At 47.9% G+C, this 22985-nt stretch overlaps 12 protein-coding genes across 12 annotated transcripts; 6 read left to right on the plus strand and 6 right to left on the minus strand.

The window, feature by feature from the left end:
- Positions 1-390: 390 nt before the first annotated feature.
- FIESC28_05276 (uncharacterized protein) lies at positions 391-3519 on the plus strand (the record flags this gene model as incomplete). The annotated part of the gene is made up of 5 exons (XM_031159423.1): positions 391-550; positions 1007-1081; positions 1438-1765; positions 1937-2239; positions 2289-3519. The coding sequence occupies 5 exons, from the start codon at positions 391-393 to the stop codon at positions 3517-3519; spliced, it is 2097 nt and encodes a 698-aa protein (XP_031016494.1).
- Positions 3520-4499: 980 nt separating this feature from the next.
- On the plus strand, positions 4500-6464 carry FIESC28_05277 (uncharacterized protein; the record flags this gene model as incomplete). Its single annotated transcript, XM_031159424.1, has 1 exon — positions 4500-6464. The coding sequence occupies one exon, from the start codon at positions 4500-4502 to the stop codon at positions 6462-6464; it is 1965 nt and encodes a 654-aa protein (XP_031016495.1).
- Positions 6465-8513: 2049 nt separating this feature from the next.
- FIESC28_05278 (uncharacterized protein) lies at positions 8514-10065 on the plus strand (the record flags this gene model as incomplete). The annotated part of the gene is made up of 4 exons (XM_031159425.1): positions 8514-8621; positions 8674-8809; positions 8859-9531; positions 9591-10065. The coding sequence occupies 4 exons, from the start codon at positions 8514-8516 to the stop codon at positions 10063-10065; spliced, it is 1392 nt and encodes a 463-aa protein (XP_031016496.1).
- Positions 10066-10584: 519 nt separating this feature from the next.
- FIESC28_05279 (uncharacterized protein) lies at positions 10585-11493 on the plus strand (the record flags this gene model as incomplete). The annotated part of the gene is made up of 1 exon (XM_031159426.1): positions 10585-11493. The coding sequence occupies one exon, from the start codon at positions 10585-10587 to the stop codon at positions 11491-11493; it is 909 nt and encodes a 302-aa protein (XP_031016497.1).
- A 183-nt stretch (positions 11494-11676) lies between these two features.
- FIESC28_05280 (uncharacterized protein) lies at positions 11677-12218 on the minus strand (the record flags this gene model as incomplete). Its single annotated transcript, XM_031159427.1, has 3 exons — positions 11677-11700; positions 11759-12102; positions 12152-12218. 3 exons carry the CDS (start codon positions 12216-12218, stop codon positions 11677-11679), a joined length of 435 nt encoding a protein of 144 aa, XP_031016498.1.
- A 681-nt stretch (positions 12219-12899) lies between these two features.
- FIESC28_05281 (uncharacterized protein) lies at positions 12900-13880 on the minus strand (the record flags this gene model as incomplete). The annotated part of the gene is made up of 1 exon (XM_031159428.1): positions 12900-13880. One exon carries the CDS (start codon positions 13878-13880, stop codon positions 12900-12902), a length of 981 nt encoding a protein of 326 aa, XP_031016499.1.
- Positions 13881-14447: 567 nt separating this feature from the next.
- Positions 14448-15101, plus strand: FIESC28_05282 (uncharacterized protein; the record flags this gene model as incomplete). Its single annotated transcript, XM_031159429.1, has 1 exon — positions 14448-15101. The coding sequence occupies one exon, from the start codon at positions 14448-14450 to the stop codon at positions 15099-15101; it is 654 nt and encodes a 217-aa protein (XP_031016500.1).
- A 194-nt stretch (positions 15102-15295) lies between these two features.
- FIESC28_05283 (uncharacterized protein) lies at positions 15296-15753 on the minus strand (the record flags this gene model as incomplete). The annotated part of the gene is made up of 2 exons (XM_031159430.1): positions 15296-15522; positions 15579-15753. The coding sequence occupies 2 exons, from the start codon at positions 15751-15753 to the stop codon at positions 15296-15298; spliced, it is 402 nt and encodes a 133-aa protein (XP_031016501.1).
- A 1304-nt stretch (positions 15754-17057) lies between these two features.
- On the minus strand, positions 17058-17435 carry FIESC28_05284 (uncharacterized protein; the record flags this gene model as incomplete). The annotated part of the gene is made up of 1 exon (XM_031159431.1): positions 17058-17435. The coding sequence occupies one exon, from the start codon at positions 17433-17435 to the stop codon at positions 17058-17060; it is 378 nt and encodes a 125-aa protein (XP_031016502.1).
- A 771-nt stretch (positions 17436-18206) lies between these two features.
- Positions 18207-18661, plus strand: FIESC28_05285 (uncharacterized protein; the record flags this gene model as incomplete). The annotated part of the gene is made up of 2 exons (XM_031159432.1): positions 18207-18378; positions 18429-18661. The coding sequence occupies 2 exons, from the start codon at positions 18207-18209 to the stop codon at positions 18659-18661; spliced, it is 405 nt and encodes a 134-aa protein (XP_031016503.1).
- A 248-nt stretch (positions 18662-18909) lies between these two features.
- Positions 18910-21035, minus strand: FIESC28_05286 (uncharacterized protein; the record flags this gene model as incomplete). The annotated part of the gene is made up of 2 exons (XM_031159433.1): positions 18910-19703; positions 19802-21035. 2 exons carry the CDS (start codon positions 21033-21035, stop codon positions 18910-18912), a joined length of 2028 nt encoding a protein of 675 aa, XP_031016504.1.
- A 797-nt stretch (positions 21036-21832) lies between these two features.
- On the minus strand, positions 21833-22810 carry FIESC28_05287 (uncharacterized protein; the record flags this gene model as incomplete). The annotated part of the gene is made up of 1 exon (XM_031159434.1): positions 21833-22810. One exon carries the CDS (start codon positions 22808-22810, stop codon positions 21833-21835), a length of 978 nt encoding a protein of 325 aa, XP_031016505.1.
- Positions 22811-22985: the final 175 nt, after the last annotated feature.

The raw sequence follows: 22985 nt of genomic DNA on the forward strand, positions 1-22985 counted from the left end.
GGAGGGTGCAGACTAACGGCATCTATTGGCTACTCGAGTCTGTCTCAGGCGGAGCTGTATCCTACTGGTCCGCGAATCTGGTCAAGGCGTGATATGCATGGCAGATGTGGGAGGGGCAACTTGACAGCTGTGAGATTTAGCTTTCATAGTCTGTTCGAGACCCGGATGTGGCTGGCTGACAATCGCAAACGTTTGATGTTTCCTACCTTCTGAAGCAGGGAATATTTATTTGTGTCCTAGAAACAGGTGAGACAGTAAGCTTTAGCATTCCAGTTTTCTCTCAGCTGTACGAAGTACGGGCTTAATCACCGTTCAGCCGCACCAGATCTTCTTGAATAGAATGCTCCAGAGTGGATGTGTCCAGTCCTCCAAGCCGATAACGAATGCAAGATGCATCTCCTCCCCCTGGCAATGTCATCCCCACTGGTCTTCGATGCCGTCGCCGCAGCTGCATACCGTCGCCTCGTATACTACGGCAATCCAAAATTCGCCGCAAGGGCTGAGCACTACAAGTCCTCGGTCATCAGGGGTCTCATAACTAGCGCCCGCAGTGTGTGCACCCTGTCGGCCTCGTCGTCAGATCAGCTGTTTGCTGCTGCGACGTTGCTCATACTCATGTATGACGAGATGATAGCAACGCAGGATACTTTCATCACACTGGGCCCGCATTATTGGTAACATGCGCAAGTTTGTAGACTTTTCGAGTTTGGGTGGTAGTGAGAAGCTTCAGAGGCATCTGACAGAGCAAGTACTTCATGTCTTCGGCAGCGTTTCAAACGCACTATTACGTAATTTCTTTAAAGATAGGCTACATAAGCAAACCACTACTTTCGCATAGAAGAATGTTGCCATAATGCATGCGTTTTTGGGAGACGTGGGGAGTGCGGGGGTTGCGTGGCCAGAACGATTACAGTTGCATAAGAAGTACATTTGCGCGTAGTAATACAATGTAGCACATCAATAATATTGATAGGCTAACTTTATAACTTGCATAATGGTACTCTAGAATTCGTGCAGTACATTGTGTTGAGCAGAGCCGTTCCACCAGCTGCACGATGGCATGGACAGCTTCAAGGTGCGTGTACGTATCATGCAATGAACATTCGTGATACATCCATTTGCCCATAAAACGGATAAATGGATCTTGAGCATGAGCGAATTTGCTTGGATCTCTACCTATTCCGAACGCACCATAATTGGGGAAGAATGCTCAAGTATTTATCCCAATACGGTTTGGTAAACCCGCCCTGGCTATCAATGGACGCTAGATAACATGACAGTGCAATGAACCAAGTAGTAGTATTAAATGGCTGTAAATCACTAATTAACCTGCCCTGAAAGCCAAATTGCAAAGAAATCTATCCCTATCCCTTTATCTCGCACTTAAATTGACCTGTTCTCCAATCGCTCGCTATGCCTTTGCAACTGTGAGCTCAGGCTTTGCCTGTGGCATTGCCGACACAGCCCCCAACCCCAACCACGCTGTCAACGGCCATGGCACTACCAAGCCCCATTGTCGCAAAGTCGATGTAACAATCATTGGAGGCGTCTTTGCGGGCTACTATCTTCTACACAAGCTCCGAAAACAAAACCTCAGCGCTGTCATTATAGAAGCTGCCTCGGGTCTCGGAGGTGTCTGGCGGTGGAACTGTTACCCAGGTGCCAGGGTCTATACACCAGTTCCTCTATACGAGTATTCAATGGAGGAGGTATGGAGGACATGGAACTGGACTGAGAGGCTCCCGACTGCTCCTGAGCTTCAGAAGTACTTTGAACGGGGGCTGACTAAGCAAGCTTATTCGTCTAGCGTAGTACCACTAGACTTCCCCGCCGAGCGATTGCGACTCTCGTGATATAACAGTTAACAACTTAACATGGATTCTTTTGACTCCCCCAATTTTAACCGCTATGTAAATGATCTTATGAGACAAAACAGGGTCCCCGGCCTCTCAATCGCAATCATCAACCAAGATGATGTAAAATCCACTGCCTATGGATTGGCTTCAATCGAAGACGAAGTGCCGTGCACGGCAGATACCCTTTTCGACATCGCATCCTCTTCCAAGTCGCTGACTGCTGCTGCCATCGCCTTGTTGGCTGACGATGACAACTTTCCCGAACTGCAATATGACTCGATCATGTCCGAGTTGCTACAAGATGACTTTGTCCTGCCCGATGATTCATACACAAGATGCGTTACGTTGGATGACCTTCTCGGTCATCGAACAGGTATGGCTGGGTAATAAGCAAAACTTCATTCGCTATTTACAATACTGACGAGAACACAGCCACGATGATTCCTATATGGGAGTTCGCGCTGCTCAGCCTGATGATGCCCGGTCTATCACAAGGAACCTGCGGAACCTGGCTCATGCTGCGCCTCCACGATCGAGATATATCTACTGCAACATGATGTACACGGTGTTGACGCACCTCATAGAAGTCAAGACAGGGCAAAACTTCAGCGATTTCTTACAGCAACGCATCTTTGATCCTCTCGACATGAACTCAAGCAGTCTCCAGCCAGATGGTGCCAGAACTAAGGGTCATGGTGATCGTCTTGCGAAAGGACATATTTGGGATAAACAGGCATCTTCGTATCGTGAGATCAAAGCTGAGAACTCACCGGAAGGCCAAGGAGCAGGCTCAATCGTCTCGAGTGCCACTGATTTCATCAAATTCATCAAGGCTTTGATCAACCACGAAGGTCCAATCAACAACGATGTATACCAAGGCCTTACTCAATCACGATCAGAGCGAGACCCCAATCACCGTCAGAGAAAGGCGAATATCTCTCGTCTCTTTTACACTTCCGGTATGGAGTATTACTTGCTTCAGGGACACGCTGTCTTTGGGCATAGCGGCGACATCGCAGGTTTTGGTAGTCGTTTCATCTTTGTCCCGGACTTCAAGTTTGGAGCTGTGATCTTGGGCAATTCCTCGGGGACGAACTCTGTCGCTGCTCAGCTATTTCGGGGGTTTACTAATGAAGCTATGGGCGATCAGCAATTGGAGGGGCAGATACCCAAGAAAAGACGCGATATGAAAAATGAGCATAAACAGGCTCATCCCGGCATTCAACCTATAAATGGAACCCAAGGCCACCCGAACGGAAAGGCAGAGAACAATAAGAGATCTAAGGATGAAATAAAAATAGATGAAGTGCATCAAAAGGCTCACAAAGCTGCCCAAGAACAAGATGCACCTCTGACCGCGCACACGGGCGACTACTGGAGTCCTGGATATTACAATTTGAGGGTTGAGATCAAGGATAACAGGCTCTTCATCGACGCGACTGATCGATCATTGGGTTTCACTGCCACACTTGAACGCCAGCGCGATCAGACGATGTATAATGCACTTGTGCGTGACTACTATGCAGTTGGAGATGAAGTTCTCACGACCAAGTTTGTATTTGAGAATGGCAGGGTAGTCAAAATGGGCATAGACCTGGAGCCACTTGTCAATGATCTGATCTGGTTCGACAAAGTGGAAACACCATATGAGACCGAAAATTAATTAAACATCGCAATTTATTGATAATAAGGCGGCCTCGTGTTTTCACCCACCTATGGAATCCTGACGCACGTCGACCAACGCTTGTCACAGCTGTCGACATATGAGACTTACGCTGTGATCGATCAATTCCCACATGCTGTAAGTGCACTTCTGCGGGTAAGGAATGTTTTGGGCAAGGCGCCCATTCAACGGTAACTCCATTCATCTGAGTCTTCAACAATGCCATTTCTTAGCAATCACCGTTGTCTCAATGAATACGCACTAGCCAATGGTTGACAAGAAAAGCCATTGACAATCTCCCTGGGCACGGGTTGGTGTCCGACCCTGCAATCACTCGTTCAGCCGCAAACTCTAACGTCAGGTTTCACCGCATGGTAACTCCCGTCCTGTGCTTACTATTTACAGGACTGTTACGTTACAAAAAGCCGTTTCCCTGCCTTCTTTGTGGCTTTTACGCCCGATTAGATCAAGCAAGCATTGAATTCGGCTCTCGGATCGCGTTCCACTGATTTCTGTTCATTTTTTATTCGTTCCAGCGTATCCGTGTTTCCATGACATCAAAGTCTATCGACGTCATTGACGAATGCGGATGGGGCTTAGTCTGCCGATCGTTCCGAGGTAAGACACTAAGGTGCCAAAAACACTCATCGTAAAATAGAGGAGTTAGCACAGACTTATTTTAGTAGCCCTCAGCTGGATCAGATCTGACCTGAGCTAGCACGCCTAGACGCGTCACGTCGGCCACTCACGTTGAGTGTTTATGGAGAGTTTAACATGTGTTGAGGCCGCCTGCATAATAATAATCGGGGAATGTGCCGCTGACTTATCTTGTCGCCCGCTTTCGTATCTTGACGCACCTCTTGACCTCTTGAGGGAGGCTGTGTAGCCTTTTGCATCTACTTAACGAGCAGTCGTTCTCACCCAGGTTTGACTGTTAATCGTGACAAAGCATCCTCAGAGTTCAATTGCCAAGAGTCAATATGCTTGGCCCTCTCGCTTTCACGCTCTGGCTCAGCAGCACAGCCATTGCTGTTTCGGATAGTACGGGCTTGGCCCCAGTACCAGATATCAATAAATCCCTCAGTATCCGGGCTCTCCCAGATTCACCCAGTGGCGACTATGCTCCAAAGGTGGTTGATTGTCCCTCAACGCGCCCCAAAGTTCGACTTGCCGATGGCCTTTCGGATGACGAAGAATCCTGGGTTCGCCTTCGAAGGAACAACACGATAGACCCGCTCAAGGACTTGCTATCACGGGTAAACATCTCAGGTTTTGACGCTGAGAAATGGATCGATCAAAACAAAAACAATGCCACAGCGTTACCGAATATTGCGATTGCGGCTTCTGGTGGTGGTTATCGTGCTCTTATGAACGGTGCAGGTTTCATCTCAGCCGCTGACTCCCGCAACAACAAATCTGGTCCCATCAGTGGTCTCCTTCAGTCTTCCACCTATCTAGCTGGTCTGTCTGGAGGTGGTTGGCTCGTAGGATCCATTTTTGCAAACAACTTCACAACAGTCCCCGAACTACAGAAAGGCGACAAGGGCTCAGATATTTGGGCTTTCGACCGTTCAATTTTCAAGGGTCCAGAGAAGTCTGGCTTCAGCATCTTGAACACGGCGAAATACTGGGACGACATCAAAGACGCTGTTGACGAAAAGGACAAAGGGTGGAATACTACTCTCACCGATTGGTGGGGTCGTGCTTTATCGTATCAGCTTATCGATGCCGCTGAAGGCGGTCCTTCATACACCTTCTCCTCTATTGCCGATACGTCAAACTTCAAAAATGCAGACACCCCATTCCCCATTCTAGTCGCGGACGGTCGTGCTCCTGGACAACGTATTGTTTCACTCAACGCAACGGTATACGAGTTCAATCCCTTCGAGTTCGGCACATGGGATCCTACAACCTATGGGTTTGCTCCTATAGAATACCTTGCCTCAAACTTCACCAATGGAACTATCAACAAGACTGGGGAGTGCGTGCGTGGCTTCGATCAGTTTGGCTTCGTTATGGGCACTTCCTCTTCACTGTTCAACCAGTTCCTACTTAACAACATTACCAAGATCGGTGAAGAAAACGACATTCCGTCCATTGTTGTGAAAGCCATCCAGGGTGTCTTGCTCGCCCTGGATGAAAGCGACGAAGACATCGCCGACTACACTCCCAACCCATTCTATAAGTGGGATCCAACCGGGAAGAGCTACAACGCCGACGTAACTCAATTGACTTTAGTCGACGGAGGAGAAGATCTGCAGAATATTCCCCTCCACCCCTTGATTCAACCTTCTCGTGAGGTCGATGTCATCTTTGCCATCGACTCCTCAGCAGATACTGAGAACAACTGGCCCAACGGTACTGCTCTACGCGCTACATATGATCGTGTTGGTTCCAGTATTGGAAACGGAACCAAGTTCCCTTCGGTTCCTTCAGCCGAGACTTTCATCAACGAGAAGCTGAACCAGCGTCCAACACTCTTCGGCTGTGACGCAAATAACTTCACGCTTTCAGATGGTGAACTGCCTCCTCCACTCATCTTCTACATTCCCAACGCACCCTACACGTTCATGAGTAACGTTTCGACTTTCGACCTCTCCTACAGCATCCCCGAGCGTGACAGTATCATTCTCAATGCCTTGAACGGAGCCACCCAGGGAAACGGTACACTTGACGAGCAGTGGCCTACTTGTGTCACATGTGCCATTATGAGCAGAAGTTGGTGGAAAGCCAATGAGACTGTGCCGAAGGAGTGCAGCGCTTGCTTTGACAAGTATTGCTGGAATGGAAAGTCTAACAATACTGAAGTCAAGAACTACCAACCGACATTTATTATCGCCAATGAGACTGCGCAGGCGGAGGATAATGCAGCGATTAGCAGCTTTACACCAGGCTGGTATATGACTGCGGCTGTGGGGACAGCGATGTTTCTTGCTATTCTGTAAATAGTAGATTGTCCTTGATATTATTTCAACATTTTTTAAACGCTTGGTAGCCATACGCTTTTTAAAGAGGTGCTAAAGTGGAGACATCATCCACATATGGGTCTGGACCAAGATAAGTGAGTAACCGAACATGACCTCGGTTTAGGTGGATACGCATGTTAAAAATTATTGCGACGTACCCGCAAGAAGTTGTTCCAATGCTAAGACAGACATGACTCTTTCCATTCGCTGATTGGATAAGAAAGGATGCTCTAATGAGCTCTCGTCATCGAGAAGGGAAGGGTCAGTGCAAAACCAGATTAAAACGTTCTAGCTCTGCAGATCAACGCTAGTTAAACTCAGGGGTCCAAGGCTATCTTTTTACTGCCGGACCTTTGCAGGCCAATACCGGCTTGGCTTTGAGAACGAACAGCCGTGAGAGTCAGGTGGCACAAGGGTAGCTGGAAGTAGACAAGTTGCAACACTCTGCGAAGGATGAATAATCATTTCAGACAAGGGGTTAACTAACTTGCATAGTGGGAATTCCCCCTCTAGTACTTCTCAAGGTACGATTTAAGGTTGACCCCTCCAGCCCCTTCAGGGCAGGTCGAAGCGCAGGCTCGTCCCAGTTGAAGTTGCCCGCATCCACTTAGCTCTACCTATTGGCAATACAGTAACTCACGCGTACGCCCACAAAACGCTGCTGTACAAAGCGCAGTTGCTCTCCCTTCCTTCCTCCTGTTACAATTCCGGTGCCTACGTACAAGAAGTTGATGAACGCCTGGTCCCTACCCATCGCCCCACTTTCCCAAGATATGATTAAGTGGAAGGGCCCTTATAGGTGGATATGTGGGTAGGTGGTTAGTAGGAAGCCTCCATGAATCAGTTACCCAAAGTAAACAAGTGTCTTTCACTAGTATAATACCGGCAGTGATTAGTTCGCTTAGCAATGCTTATCGATCCCACTCAGCTCAAAAGCCATAGGCAATGAGAGGCACTTACCAGCCCTACCAGTATGCCTTGAACCGTTGGATACGCGTGTTGGATTCAAGTGTTAGTAGATCTAGACTCGAGTGTAGTGAGAGGAGAGATGCGGAATCCATAACTCTCGCATATTGGCTGGGAATTGTACTGAAGGCTGCTGAAGCTGATATTGAATTGAACCACTTCCGTACATCCGAAGTCATTGCTGGATTCTTTACGCTCACGCTCGGTCCCTTCCGATGAACCAACAAGTTATGCAAATCTTCGGAAGGTGGTGAGCCGAATGAGATGTGGAGCCCATGATCTACTGTACCTTTTCGGCTCTATGAACCATAGACTAAAAGGCGATCCGCAGCACCGGCCCGAGTCCGTAGGCTGAGAAAAATGGTCTAGCATGACTAATTCTACGCAGAAAAAAACCTGGTTCCACGTGGGATCTCAACAGATCGACCGCGCGGTAGAAACACTTTATTGCCTGATCGTGGTCGGTGTTTGTAACAAGACAGATCAGACACTTTGAGTACGTGTATGTGTAGACAACATATTAAGCGTTTCCCTTGGAAATCATTTCTTTAGTAACCGCGATCATTGACCTTCTGCTACCTGGGTGGAAACAACATAAAGATCTATCTGCCGGTTCAAGGCTGTTGGTCCTGTGGACAGGCTAGCCTTGTGGCGCTACTGAAGCTTTGATACCGTCCTCTTTGCTGTTCATTATAACCGGTCCCTCCTGTTCACAATCGCCTCTCATTTCTTAATGATCCAGGTTGCACTACAAAGACCCATCAGCGCACGTGTAAAGGGACGCAAACTAACACTAGTAAGTTGGCTCTACCTTGTGGATTCCCCCCTCCGTCATTTTGCTAGTCGTCTCACGAAGGTGTGATCTAGTAAGAATTTGTTTAAGTGTTTGCACTTCATTCTTCTAGTCACTTTAGAACTTTTAATCTGAACATATCCATCAATGTCCACTTGGTGGCGTTGAAGCTACTCATAGATGCTTATATCTACCTGCATAGTACCCCAGCATGTTTCACTGGTCTTTCTTGCTTCTTTGAAACCCGTCGTACTACAATTTGTATCAAGATGAAGCTATTTCATGGTATCATTGCCTGCCTTATGGCTTTGCCATTGGCCTTTGCTGCTCTTGACAACACAACCTCTGCGATCCTTGGCTCTTTGCCCAAGTGTGCGGTATGTATCAAATCGGCTTGGCTCTTCCATGGAAGTTGCTGATTTTGTTTAGTCGAAATGTCTTGTGACAAATGTCTTAGGCTCAACTTGTGACCTCGACGATGTCCAATGCACGTGCGAAAACGGACCTCTCCAGAAACAAGTCGAGAAATGCGTTTTGACGGATTGTACTGTTAAAGAAGCTTTGAGTACATCATCCCCCTCTCCCTATACATACATCTGCTTACACATTTGCAGCAACAAAAAACGCTACTATGACATTATGCGGCGCCCCCATTCGAGACGTTCGACCCGACTTTGTCCGCACCAATACTATAATGGGAATCATTTCAGGCGTATGCGTCATTCTACGATTCGCGACCAAGATCGTCTATAGAGTCAGCATGGGTCTAGATGATGTCTTTATAATGATAACAATGCTCATCGCAGCCTTCTGTATCTGCATCAACGCTTTCGCCTCGGCCCCTTCTGGCATAGGGACCGACATTTGGACCCTCACTCCTGAGCAGATAACGAACTTCGGCTTTTGGTTCTACGTTATTGTCTTCACCTACTTCATATTGCAGACAACTATGAAGCTCAGTTTGTTGTTCTTTTATCTTCGTATCTTCCCAACCAGGGGTGTACGCAAGCTTCTGTGGGCAACTGTCGCTTTCATCTGCGTAAACGGGACAGTATTTGCTCTTGTTGCTATCTTCCAATGCAAGCCTATCAGTCACTTCTGGAACAAGTGGGATGGCAACCACACAGGCTGGTGTGCTAGCGTCAATGGTGTCGCCTGGTCCAATGGTGCTGTCAATATTGCGTCGGACTTCTTAATCCTCGGCGTACCCCTGTCGCAATTGAACAAATTGAATCTAGATTTAAACAAGAAGATTGGAGTTGCAATGATGTTTAGTGTTGGTTCCTTGTAAGTGCAAAATTCCTGTTCGTTTGTTTGAAATCGGAACGTCTCTAATGCGCGTCTAGCGTCACTTTCACCAGTATCTGGCGACTATACGCCTGCATTGTCGCGGGAGTCAGCCACAGCAACAACCTATCTTGGGACTATCTTGCTATGTCAAAGTGGTCCACCGTCGAGGTCAACGTTGGCATATGGTGTGCATGCATGCCAACAATGCGCATCCTTCTCATGCGACTCTCAGGCCAATCCAAGCGCTACATCAACTATGGCAGCAACAAGAGCGGCCAGGATAGTAGCCGAGACGATCCCAACAGACCGCGCACCAAGACATACCCTTTGGAGAGAGGTCCAAGTGCAAGTGCAAGTGCGAACCCTGTCAAGGGAGGACGCTCAAGAACTCAGTCCACCGGTATTACTTGCGATACCATTGTCGAGGTGGAGTTTGATAGAAATGATGATGAGACGCACTTGGTGCATATGAAGACCTTTGACCATCCTAAGAGTGCTCGCTCTTTTACACGGTCTGAGGATTCAGCTTAGTTTAGTTGCAATTTTGAAGTGGAGCATATTTCTCCATGTTTACCCTGATGTACATAATATTTACCAGGTCTCTTGTGGAGGTCTGCATTTTCTATCGCAAAACCTCTCGGCTCAACCATCAGTCCACTGACTCAAATGACACACTGATCCATTACAAACCGAGTCAGACTCCACAGCAGTCGTAAGAGTTACTAGTATTGTAGTCACCGTACAATTGGATCTATCCGTATCTCCATCAATAACATAAGACGATGTATCTCCACTATAGGGATAGCGTGGGTGCACAGATGGAGCCCCATCTCAGCTATTCCATTCCGATGATATCAATTGGTTGAGCTGTGGCTATGTCGCCTCAGATCCATTGATCAACGTATGGTCTTACCGCTTCACCCACTTGTAGAAAAGAAGAAAAGAAAAAGAAGATCTATAAAGACTCGGTTGCATACTCAATAAGAGGACAATAGTATCTGACATTATCCTTACAACAAATAATTACGGCTTAGAAAACGACCCTACACAATGGCAAACCTGGCAGACGATCCCGTTTTTGACGGAAGAAATTGGCTCAAATGTGTTACTTACGTTTCAAATCGTCAGGATACATATCCTTACATCGACCCGACAAAAGGTGACCTTACTGGAAAGTCAGTCTTGGTTACAGGCGCATCGAAAGGAATCGGAAAGGCGGCCGCAGTTCGGTTTGCTATGGCAGGATGCTCCAAGATTTTGCTCGCCGCCCGTTCTGATATGTCGAACGTTGAAGTGGCAGTCAAAAAAGCCGCCAAGGCCTCCAACAAACCCGAGCCTTTGGTCTGCTCTATAAAGTTGGATATCACATCTGAAGAATCAGTCAAAGCTGCTGCGGAAACAGCTAAAGAGGTCCTCGGCGGTAGCCTCGACATATTAATCAACAACGCCGGCAACCTTGAGGAGTGGAAGCCCATCATTGAATCTGACCCCAAGGACTGGTGGTTGACTTGGGAGGTCACCGTCAAAGGAACTTACCTCTCTTCGCGCTACTTCATCCCCTTGGTTCTCAACTCGACCGTCAAGACAGTCATCAACGTCAGCAGTGGCGGTAGCCAAATGGTGACCCCCGGAGCGTCGGCATACCAGGCCAGCAAGATGGCTCTTTGCCGCATCAGCGAGTTCATCGACATTGAATACCGTCAACAGGGAGTAATTTCTATCTCGATTCATCCGGGTGGAGTAAAGACTGAGCTGGCGTTGAACCTGCCTGAAGAGTTGCACCCTCATCTGACTGACTCGCCCGAGCTGCCCGCCGACACTATAGTCTGGCTATGTTCTGAGCGACGGGAGTGGCTGTCCGGCAGATTTGTTAATGTCCAATGGGACATGGAGGAATTGGTGAAGAAGAAGGAGGAAATTCTCAAGGGAGATTTATTCAAGTTTCGCATGGCCATATGAGTCGAATAATGCAATTTAAACGCCTTGTACATATAAGAACTATATAGGCATATTGCACGAAAAGCGCTCTATTCACTATAAATACTACTCCTGTCAAACAACGCTCTTATTTGTAAGGGGCTTCGTAACCAAGCTTCTATCAGTTCGACCTGTTATAGGCATCGACTGGTACCAATGTGTTTCTTAAGCGGGTTCCTCAGTGTTTTCCTAAGATCCAAATTGTTAGCAAAGAAGTCGACTCAACTGGGGTAATCGATCAACTTACACATCTGAAAGACGCAATACGTTGAGGAACAGAGGTTCCATCTCCAATCAACTGGCTTACAGGAACGCACGAGCCGCCCTCCCCAGAGATACCAACACCCTGGCAGTCAACGGCAGCATAGAACTTGCAGACAGAGCCCGTGTCATGCTTGGGCTTAGCTGACTTGGCGATGAACGTGCCCTTGCATTCCCATAATTTCTCAAACCCACCTTCCCTGAAGTGATCGCACTCAATGCCATTGTAACTGGCACCGAAGTTATAGCAGTCAAACTTGTCGCCTATAAGGAGCTGGTACTCTGTCTGCTCTCCGACTTCACATTTGTTGTCCTCGTTGAGGAATTGGACTGGATAGGTCAGAGACGATAGAGTTCTTCAAGGAGGGGGTATACCGACCATACCAAGCTGATACCTTGGAGGCGACAGCAAAGAAAGTAAACAGATTCGCGATTGGGAACTTCATTGTTGAGGGATGAATGTGTGTTTTGAGAGAGAAGACAGAACAAATTGAGCTGAGAGGTTTGTGAAAAGAGGAGTATTGCAAGAACCATACACTTATATAGCTCCAGACGTTCAGCTGAAGGATCTCGTGATGTCACCAACAATGCAATGTCTTTCCAAGAGCCGAAGGATGCTATATATCAGGGTGCAGAACATGGCACAGGTGATGATCTGCTCCTATGTCGGACTCAAAGGAACAGGCTGAACCAAAACGAGGCTTAGGTTGCTTGGGGGGAAGTCGGATAACAATTACCGTGACTAAAGATCAGTATTCTCGTGGGTTGTGCCCCAATCGAAGTCAAAGACTGAAGAACCAAGTGGAGAGCTGAGTCAAGCTGAATCGTACTCTCTGTGGAGAACGATCCTTCTATGTTACGCATGTCCAAGGTTTGGATTGACAATTCAGAAGATCGGCAGATGCCGATAGCGTTTAGATAAGCCTCCGTCGGTACTTGTCTCGGCCAATGACAGCTAGCAAACAGGCGCTGTTGACCCACACGTAAGCTTTCCATTCTCTTCGATAAAACCCTCTTCTTCGATTGAGAATATCTCTAACAGTTGTAAACAATGTTTCTTTATCAATAGAGATAAACAAGCTTCACTATAGGTGTTTCTTCCAGCGATGCTACTATGAATAGCGTTTCTACACTCTGATTGCATAACCAATTGCCTGTTTCATGATCTCCACAATCTCATCTGCCTGCTTCCACAAGTCATTGTGGTCACCACTTGCCGGCATCTCGAAAATTTCTAGTTTCGAGTTACTCTTTAAGTGAGCTCTCATAAGCTCGGTCTGAGAATATGGTACCAGGGTATCGTTCTTGCTTTGCGCAATGAAGACAGCTTTTCCCTCGGGCCACTCTGTTATCCAATTGGAGACAACCGTAGGGCAAGCAGCTTTCCATACTTCCGCATTGTCTCCGAAGGCGTTCTTTGTGAATGCGACATAGAGAGGCTGGAGAGCTTTGTGGGTGTCGGGCGGATTGCCGATGAAAGCAGCCAGATCATAGAGACCGTTCAAGGGTGCAATGACGGAGGGTTTCTTTATCTTTGGCACAGAACTTCCAGCTGTCGCCCATCGATCTGCGTTCATCACAGCCTGAAAAGTCAACGTCGCGCCACAGCTATGTCCAGATAGAATATAGTCATGGGCAACGCCAAGTTCCTCTTGGAGAAATGCAATAGCCGAGAGTACCGAGATGATATGATCAGGATGCTTTGCAGTTCTGGCGACATTAATTGGCTCTGAGGGATCATTAGGCGGGGAGGGATGCGTGGGGTGATTCGGATGGCTGGAGAGTGGGTAATTGACAGAGGCGATCCCAGCAATTCGGGTATCCTGGTCTTGAAGCAATTTCAGAGCGGTAGCTTCAAAGGACGATGAGTCGACAAGAGGATCGCGCCAAGCACCTCCATGGATATAAACTACCCACGGACCTTTTTTGTTAGGTATGTAGTCGTCTGTTGGGACTGATGCTTGTTCAGCTGTCTTTGGTGTCCAGACATCTATCGTGTGAAGATAGGTCGCATCCGTGATATACGGTACACTATGCTTGTACCAGTAAGAGTCGGAGTCTACCCAAGGGATTGAGGACCACAAAAAAGATGTCTTGATTGAATGCATGAAAGCAATTGAAAGAAGGTTAACTATGGATAAACTGAGAGTGTATGGTAAAAGGACAAGACTCGAAATGCACCTATGTCTGTCGATATGATGTCGGGTACAGGGTATCTGTCGCTTGAGAGCATTGTTCCACTATGCCAGATAAGTACTAGCGACGTGGAATCTATGTTAGCACAATACACTTGCATGAACAGTAAGACGCTCAAATCACGGCAGTGATAGCTAAGCGGTTAATCCAAGGCTAATTGACTCACCCTCTCCCCATGTTGACAAAAGTCTCGTCCAGTTAGCATCATTCATTCAATGATTCCCCCCCAAAGCTTCTCATTGACGACCAGCGGATATACGGGGTTAGGTTCCAGCTGTCGGGCCGCAACCAGTGCTTTTCCCGACAGACAACCTCAACACCAGCAAGAGCCCCAAATCAGATCTCTAACAGATCTGAAGTTCAAGATTGCAGTTGATCCCAACTTGGCTTCGCAGATCAGACCAAGACTGCCAGCATTGGCGCCATTGAAAGCTGCAAAAGACTACATTCACGAGACCAGAATTCGTGGTCCATTCACCATGCTCTCTTTCCTTCGATCAGCGCAACCAGCGCGCACAAACAATACAGCCAACAACCCCATTACCTACGACTCCGGTCGGTCTTCTGTCACCTTTGCGAAACCAAACTCAGACTACATCATGACACATCGCATTCCCCCAACTACAAAGGAACACGGCGTGTCTATTGTCGCCCCGCCCTTCCACTACCACATCTACCAAGACGAATTCTTCCGTCTCCAATCCGGCAAGGGCAACTTCTATCGTGGTATTGGCAAAGAACCGTTTGCTGTTCTTTCCGATGAGGCTGATGGTCAGCGCACGGCATCAATCAAAGCAGGTCGATATCATCGCTTCGAGAATGCTTCCGAGACGGAAGATCTAGTGGTTGACATCCATTTGTCACCGGAGTCTTATGAAGCTGAGCAGCGCTTCTTTAGAAATTTCTTCGGTTATTTGGATGATTGCAGAGAGGCAGGAAGACCGCCCAGTTTCTTCCAGCTGATGGTGTTCCTTCATGATGGGGATACACCATTGGCTGTACCCCTGCCTTGGGAGTGGCTGGGGAAGGTTGCCAGCCGATTGCTATTATGGGGAGCGGCTTATTGGGGACGGTTCGTCTTGGGCTACAAGACAACGTATCCCGAGTACTATGAAGAGGTTCAAACGAGATAGCTATCTCAGATGAGAATTATAATGTGATCATTTCAAGATGCCAATATGAGGCCGTGCAATATCTTGTGAAACGGTAAAGATCTTTTAAGGTGCTTCTCTGTGGAGTATGCGAAATGAACGGTTTGCTATTTGTAATCGTTCACATTTGCAATACTTCAAGGGATTATTTCAAGTGTTTATGTCAATGGAAAGATCTAACAGTGACAGTTCCCCTCACAGCATGGGTCACTGACAAAGTTGACTGTCAGTTGCCCATCATCCACATTGTTTCCTTCCTGTGTCGGAACACTGCCGCAAAGCGAACACCCGTGGTCGATGATCTGCTGAATGTGACCAAACGCGTCTCTTGCTGATCCAGAGGCACCACTTTGGTAGAAAGCACAAATGCTACCCTGGTTGCCCTGCGTACAAGCAATCTGAGCTACAAAGTCAAGTATTAGCACCACCGCTTGGCAGAGATGACAAGCAAAGTCTTACCTCCGGTATCAAAGTGTCTGTCGCCTTGGCCATCGGCAACGAGGATGCCAATCTGGTCCTGGATATCTCCAATGCTGGAGCCGAAGGTGAGGTCACAGAAGCCGCTGCCACGACAGTTGATGCCTAAACCTGCAACTGTGGAGGTGAGGAGGAGAATCGATGTTGAGAAATGCATATTGAGGTTTGTTTAAAGTGATAGATATGGTTGATGGGAAGGTAATATGTGCTGAGATGAGAACAGACACAAATCTGTAACGCGGCAGCTGGCAAATACTTATACCTATCTGTCGACAGGGTATGGACTGCTTATGCCTTCATTCTGTCTCCAATTGTTACAGTAAACAGGCTGACATACATCCGGAGCTTGGAACTCCTCAGTCGAACTACATTGTACAAGGAGATGCGTGATGAATATCCAACCGTTACTAGAGGCGGGCAGAATTGTCGTAGGGGCGTGAAGATCTCCGAACAAGCCAGCCTTACTATGGGCTACTTGACACCGTAAAGGGCAGGTGATACAACGTTGACAGACATCGCTGGAGCATTGCTTCTGATCGTCACACCGAATGACGGTGCCGAGTCTGAGTATGTGAGACGTTCTCTAGTCACCGATAATTGCCTGGAAAAGATCTCATCAAGGTCCTTTTCGTATATGCCGGCTACACGAAATGCCCCTTTGGGAGACTTCAGCAGAGTGCAATATGCGTCCTGGCTCGGCATGACGTCGATCTAGGGCCAGGCTACCGTGATCGACAATGACTATGCGAGGAGCTGAAGTTATCGATAGTCTTGGCATAGGATGAAGTTGTTGAGAACTGCAAGTTGCTGTATGGTATGTGGACAGTCTGGTTGGATGACGACATTTGTCTCAACCGCTGTCTCCACATGTAAGCGGCGTACGGGTCTGGGGCAAGGGACGGCCGCCTACTAAAACTTTAATCCTCCACCTGATTGGTCCCTGTCGAACGTCCTGGTATGCCTTCCTAGCATAGCTAGATACATCGTACTACAATTGAATCTTGATGCCTATCCGGGTATCCCTTTATAAGATCCACCTACCTAGTAGGATCAGATATATCCACAAAGGGACCAAAGCCGTTGATCATCAGCGTGAACTTGTTGAGTGAAGAACAACTTGAGGTTGTATAGGTGGGCCAGCTTTCGGCTCTGATGAGCCGTGCAGGGCTTTCGTAACGTCTACGCCTTGATAAGCAAATGACAGTCAGAGTGGACGAACAAGGTATTCTGAGATTTTGAACGGATAATCAGGTGAGAGGCATATGTCTTCAATTGACCAATGGGGACACAGCATTCAAAGATACGGGATTAAAAGTGACTTGGGATTAAAGAATGGTTGCTTATCCTAGCCTTCTAACAGTGATCATTGTCAGATCTGTTCCAAATCTTGCCAAGACTGCCCCTCCTTGTCTTTACTGTCAAGTTACATCGATTCTATTCATCATAAATCAAGGCAAAGACCTAACAAGCTCCCTGGCAACTAGGGTCGCTGACGAAGTTTACCGTCAACTGCCCATCATCGACGTTGTTGCCATCCTGCATGGGCACAGAACCACACTTCTTACAGCCGTGGTCAAGGAGGGCCTGTAGAGCCCAAGAAACATCATCAGCGGTACCGGTTGCGCTACTCTGAAAGAAAGCGCAGGTGTCGCCAGTACAAGCGACTTGCTGGCCTGTCTCATAGTGGCGGTCTCGTGGCTGGATGTTGTCGACAATTGCCTTGAGATTGATGAGGTTGCCGGCGCCACCAGAGCAGAATCCTGAGCCGCGACAATTGATTCCAAGAGCGGATGTCATGGTGGCAAGAGCGGAAAGGGTAGTAAGAGTAGAGTAATGCATCTTGAGAGATTTGTAGACAGGATAGAAGCGTGAGCCTGTTGCTTGTGGTGGTAAAGGGGAGGTAAGAGTGAAGATTTGCAAGTGTTTGTTGACTGAGGTAAGGTTCCAGATATCTGATGATTTATAACATCTCTTGACACAGTAGTGCAACGAAATACAATGAATGTAGCATTCAAGTCTGTCTACATAGAAACGGTATACAGCCACTCTCTTGGCAGCTGGCCTTGGCGTAACTGTTTATCCACCCACACTGCCGATCAAGATAACTCCACTTTGTGAGCCTTGGTATACGGCCATTTGAGAGACATGGCAGTCATAGCCCTAACAAGGTACTTGATCGACACTAGAGGAGGAATAATCCTTGGTTTGGACAAAACACTAACTTACGAGATCCTCTTCTTGGCAGGTCCCCGAGGCCTTGATACATCAAAAGGATCGCCATGGTACTTGTACAGTATCTCATCATTGCCAATCCTAGAAAGGAACTTTGGTTGACGTCGGCCGAGGGAACGAGCACTTGTCTTTGGAGTCATGAAGACGTCAACATCTGGGATGAGGTGCTGCTAACACCAGCCTCCTGGAAGGCAAGGCCGAAATGGGCGTCACTATTCTTTTAGACGGCGTTTTGGTACAACTCTGTGAATTACTTAAGGAGCACTTTGTCCCCTCCGTTCATAATTATCAAACTTTTTCATCGTCCCTACACAAGTAATTCCTGACACAACCTCATCACACTCTATATCTCTTCCAAGCACCGAACAATACATAACAATGCATACCCTCCTCACTCTTACCACCCTCCTATCCGCTGCCTCAGCACTCGGCATCAACTGCCGAGGATCAGGCTGGTGCAACATCAACAGCGCGAGCTTGAACACTGTCCTTACTAAAGCGAAACAACTACAAGCCCGCGGACAAGGCGATCATCATTGGAATGAGGGCGGTATGTATCAAATCAAGTAATCCGAAGATTACATAACTGACATAGCACAGTCCAAATTGCCTGCTCTGGCGGCCAATGGGGATCTATCTGCGCCTTCTTCCAGAGCGGCGCTAGCGGCAACACGGATCGGGCCGTCGAATTGATTCAGGGCATTCTCGACCATGGTTGCACTCAGTGTGGTAGTATTCCCACTGAAGAAGGCAACAACGTTGACAACGGACAGCTTACGGTTAACTATGTTGAGAACCCTTGCTGCGATGGCGACTGTTACTGCCCGATCTAGAATTACCAGGTAGTCGAAGGAGAAGGCTCCTCTTCTTTCTAATAGGATGGTACATTTTACTGAAACCGATATGATGTTGCAAGATCTCAAAGGTCAGCGTGAACATAATAGGCTATAGGCTCATCCAAGCTGTTAGTCACTGGTCAGGGTGACTTCAAGTTACCGTAACGCACCGAAGCACCATAGAGATAATAAGCTGTACATCAACTTGAGAGGGAACTGGAAATACGAAATCTAAATAAATAAAACTAAACCAGATGGAATTCCTGACCTGATCCCATGTTCCCGTTTCGGAGAAACGTTGTTGTAAGGTTGTCTACCACCCCAGCATCTACTAGACAATGTATTCCAGGGCTCTGCTCTTCAGTCGATAGAAGTAGTAACCCACTAGTAGATTCTCCATATCGCCAGTCAGCTGCTGCTAGTAGAATGTAGTTTCGAGCTCTCTCCAAGGTACGAGTTAACATAGCACTTATGTGCACTTCCATAATCTCATCTCCACGTCCACTGTTCGGACGGAGGTACACCATTTTTACCTGGGTACCCATAGCAAAATGGTCGCGCCCGTCATTCCCATTTTCTATGTCAACGGAGAAACCCTGAAAGACCATCGCATCGTTGGAGATACTGGGTTGTAACGCGTTGACTTCACCACCCATCAACGAGTGCTCTCGCTGGATGCATCTGCGAGGCATCCAACTACCCTTCGCGGCACTCATGACAGAGCCTTGCTCGGTGCTTGTCAAGAGCAGATTTGCACCTAAAGCACCACAGTTCACCATCCTGGCCAGAAGTGTAGAGATATCGATCTTATAATCCACCACAGGAAGCTGGCCTAATGCCATGGAGAATATACCGTAGTATTCATCCAACTCCATTGTAGCCTCTCGACCACGCAGCTTGTCGAGAAGGGCTGCTAAAGGGCGCATGCAGGCGTTCGCATCAAGCACAGTGCCATGGCTGGAACATCTAACAATTGATCTTGGTAGATAGATTCGTTCGTTGAGTCCGAGATTGACAACGACCTGCTGAGCAATGATGACTTGGCGACGTAACCAACATCGAACGCTGAGTAGGGTAGAGCGTTTATGTATTGGTTGCCGAATTGTGAACTGTATAAAATGCCGATGAGCTGCGAACAATCAATGAAGGGAGCGTCATCATGGCCACTCCAGAAAATGCATTCTTTACTCATCACTGTTTCCTGCAATGTCCAGCAGCGCTGCTTCCACTGACACTTCTCCCAGATCTGCTTGACCTTCTGAGTCAAATCTGCATCGTATAGTTGAACCTTGGAACCAACGGTCTTTAATTGAGCGAGCTCGATAGGGAATGCCATTCCTGGAAGAACCAATGTGGAAACAGCGTTGGAGTAGTAGTCCTTCATCTTTGGTACCTCTCTTTCCTTATCCTCATAGCTCTCTTGGTCTATGCACCACCGATCGACCCAGTAGTATCGGTGCTTCAGCACACTGTGAGCTGTTGCGATGATACTTTCCAAGTCCTCAGACCCGTATTGAATCCAAGGGTACGAAAGCGCTACATAGCTGTCGGGAGACACAGCCACGATCTTGTCTTTGAGATCTTTCTCATTCCTCCGATGGGCATCGTAAAATCGGGGAGGAATTATCTTCGCTTCTGGCACCTCCGACTCTTCGTTTGTCTCAGCCCGCCCTCCAGGAAACAAGCAACCGCATGAGCCTCGATGGAAACTGTCCCTTGGAGCTATGGCATAATGCGGCGTGGTTCGGAACACTGAGTGTTGTAACTGCTCTAGAGTGAGGACCTGGCCATCTCCACACAACTGATCGAGAGGTAGGAACGGTAACACTGGCGCCGCGATCTGCAACTCAGTGTCATTGGTCATGGTCGCCAGAATTCGTAGGAGCTGGTTCTGAATCTTCGCATTGGCTTTCTCGAGTAGTTGTTCCATCTCTTCATGAACGCCGAGGAAGTCGATGCGTTCCAGCGCCATAGCCATGAGGCTGAACACCTTGGCGAGCGTGACAAAGTTGTCGCGATGCAATGTTGGGGGCATCTGCACCCGGGTCTTCTTTGTGTTTTCTTCCACCGTAACCTGAACCACGTGGCCGTCGGGAAGCGTCTTGATCAGCAGACCCAAGCTTAGCAAATATGTTGTGCCAACTCCATTGTCATCTAGACAGACGCATGGGTCAACTGACGTTAGGTCCGCCCTCTGCCTGATTTTCCCATCGATTTTCCGCCTCTCCCAGGTCACCCAGTCGTCCTCGTCCGCACCCTCATCTTCATCATCATCATCACTGTCACCATCATCGGCAGTTTCTTGTTCAACCAAGCCAAAGCGTAGGCGGCAACCACGTGGTTTTGACTGCCACGAAGGGTCTTCACGCATTGTGTGAACAATCTCATGATTCCTCATTACACCGCATAACTTAGGGTATGACATCAACCCTCTGTAGTCAATATGCGGACCGAGCGACTCCGGTCCGCTGTAGGGAAAAGGGACATAGTGGTCATTTTCGTCGACAATACATCGATTGCAGTTAGGTCGGTTTTCGAGATACCGCGCTACACAGGCTCTGATGTTGCGTTCGAAGGGCCCATTATCGATTGCCATACTAAGTAGTTGGCTCTTATCACTTAGTACCAACTCTCAGGATACGACTGGGCGGGAGGTATAGTCTAATAAGCCCCAGTACATTATGAAGGGACAAATAGAACATTTTATCAGAATTACAAACACTATATAAAGTAGCGGTGTAGAACGGACACACCTACAGTAACATTTTGAGGCATTATTTGAATTCTTGGCGTTTCAGTATCCATCTGTAGATAAGTGCTTACAGAATACTTCCCTGTAGGTTACATCCGCCTAGCCAAGGACGATTCAGACTTGTGGCTGATGGCACCACCTTTGTGATAGAATGAATTCCCGTTGTCAACTACATCCGAGATGCTGTCCGTACTCATGCCGGGAAATCCTCTACTTTCACTAGAATAACTATTGACAGCTCTTCGCAGGATCTTCGCACGCTTTGAGTACACATGAACTTTCCGCCTGCTTTTTGTTAAAAACCTCTTGAATCTACCTGGCTTATAAAGAATTACAGAAGGTCTGTAATCCCTTAAGCCGATCAAGACCCAAGCAGTCTTTGAAAGACTTCCAGTAGAGCATAATTAAAGAGGCCCTTAGAGGAACTTCTCAGTTTCCCTATCACACCATTTCCAAAACGCAGATGCAATACCGGATCCCCCGTCCTCTTTGGTCTTCAAACTGTCCAAAAGATCCTTTCTCGGACTTGGATGCCATTTCCCCCACGGCACAGCATACCGGCCACCGTCATCGAGCTTGATCTCGGCGCTGAGCCCGGCCCAAAGTTCCGAATAGGCACCATACTTAGGTGGATGTAATAGCATTTTGATAGGTGCCTTAAGTAGCCATGGAACACGGTCCCAGATGTTGGTCATTAGATTCCCGGGGTTCTGAGCAACGAACACAACCCCGTCTGCTCGCATACGCCGATCAAACTCAGACGCCAGGAACCAACTTCCAGTTTTAGAAATAGTGTAGTTCCGTGAGAGGTCTTTGGATTGATTGCCAGGATGGAGCTCGTCCAATGGTATACCTCCCGGCGGTGCTGACATGTCCACCATTCCCGAAGCTAAGAAAATGACTCGTGTCGAAGGACCGGACGATATACTGGCCGTATGCTTCAAGATGGGGAGCAGCAGCTGGGTAAGAAGGAAGGATGCCAGACAATTCACTCCCATTTGGGGCTCGTACCCTTGAACTGTGAGTTCGTCATGGGGTACGTAGCTTATACCCGCATTGTTCCACAGGACATCCAAACGAGTCTCCTGTGCCAGGAATGCAGAGGCACAAGCGGCCACCGATTCAAGGTCATTGAGATCGAGAGGCAGAGTCTTCAGCTGGCCCTTACTTCTAGGATGGGAAGCTCGGATGTCCTTAATCGTCTGTGCTCCTTTGCTTGCGGAACGGCATGGGAGGTAGACTGTGCCGCCCTTGGAATAAAGTATCTTGACTAGCTCGAGACCGACTCCATTGGTTCCGCCGGTGACGAGGAAGACTTTGCCATCCAAAGACGGTATGTGCTCTTCGGTAAAAGTAGGTCTTCCCGGAAATAGTTGGCTAAAGTTGGCGCCCATAGCTGTGTCATGTAAGGTGTTGATAGAAGTCTGGGGGGTTGCGAGTTGGAAAAGAATGATGCTTGAGTCAAATTGTTTGATTAACTAGTTCCAATCGAACAGGGCGACAAAGGTACTTATATGCAAATATGTTTTGGCCTGTGGTCAGTCAGGTGGGGATGCATGCAAGCAATCT

Source organism: Fusarium coffeatum (assembly GCF_003316985.1).
Source record: "Fusarium coffeatum strain FIESC_28 chromosome Unknown BRIP53273_contig_113, whole genome shotgun sequence".
NCBI lineage: Eukaryota > Fungi > Ascomycota > Sordariomycetes > Hypocreales > Nectriaceae > Fusarium > Fusarium coffeatum.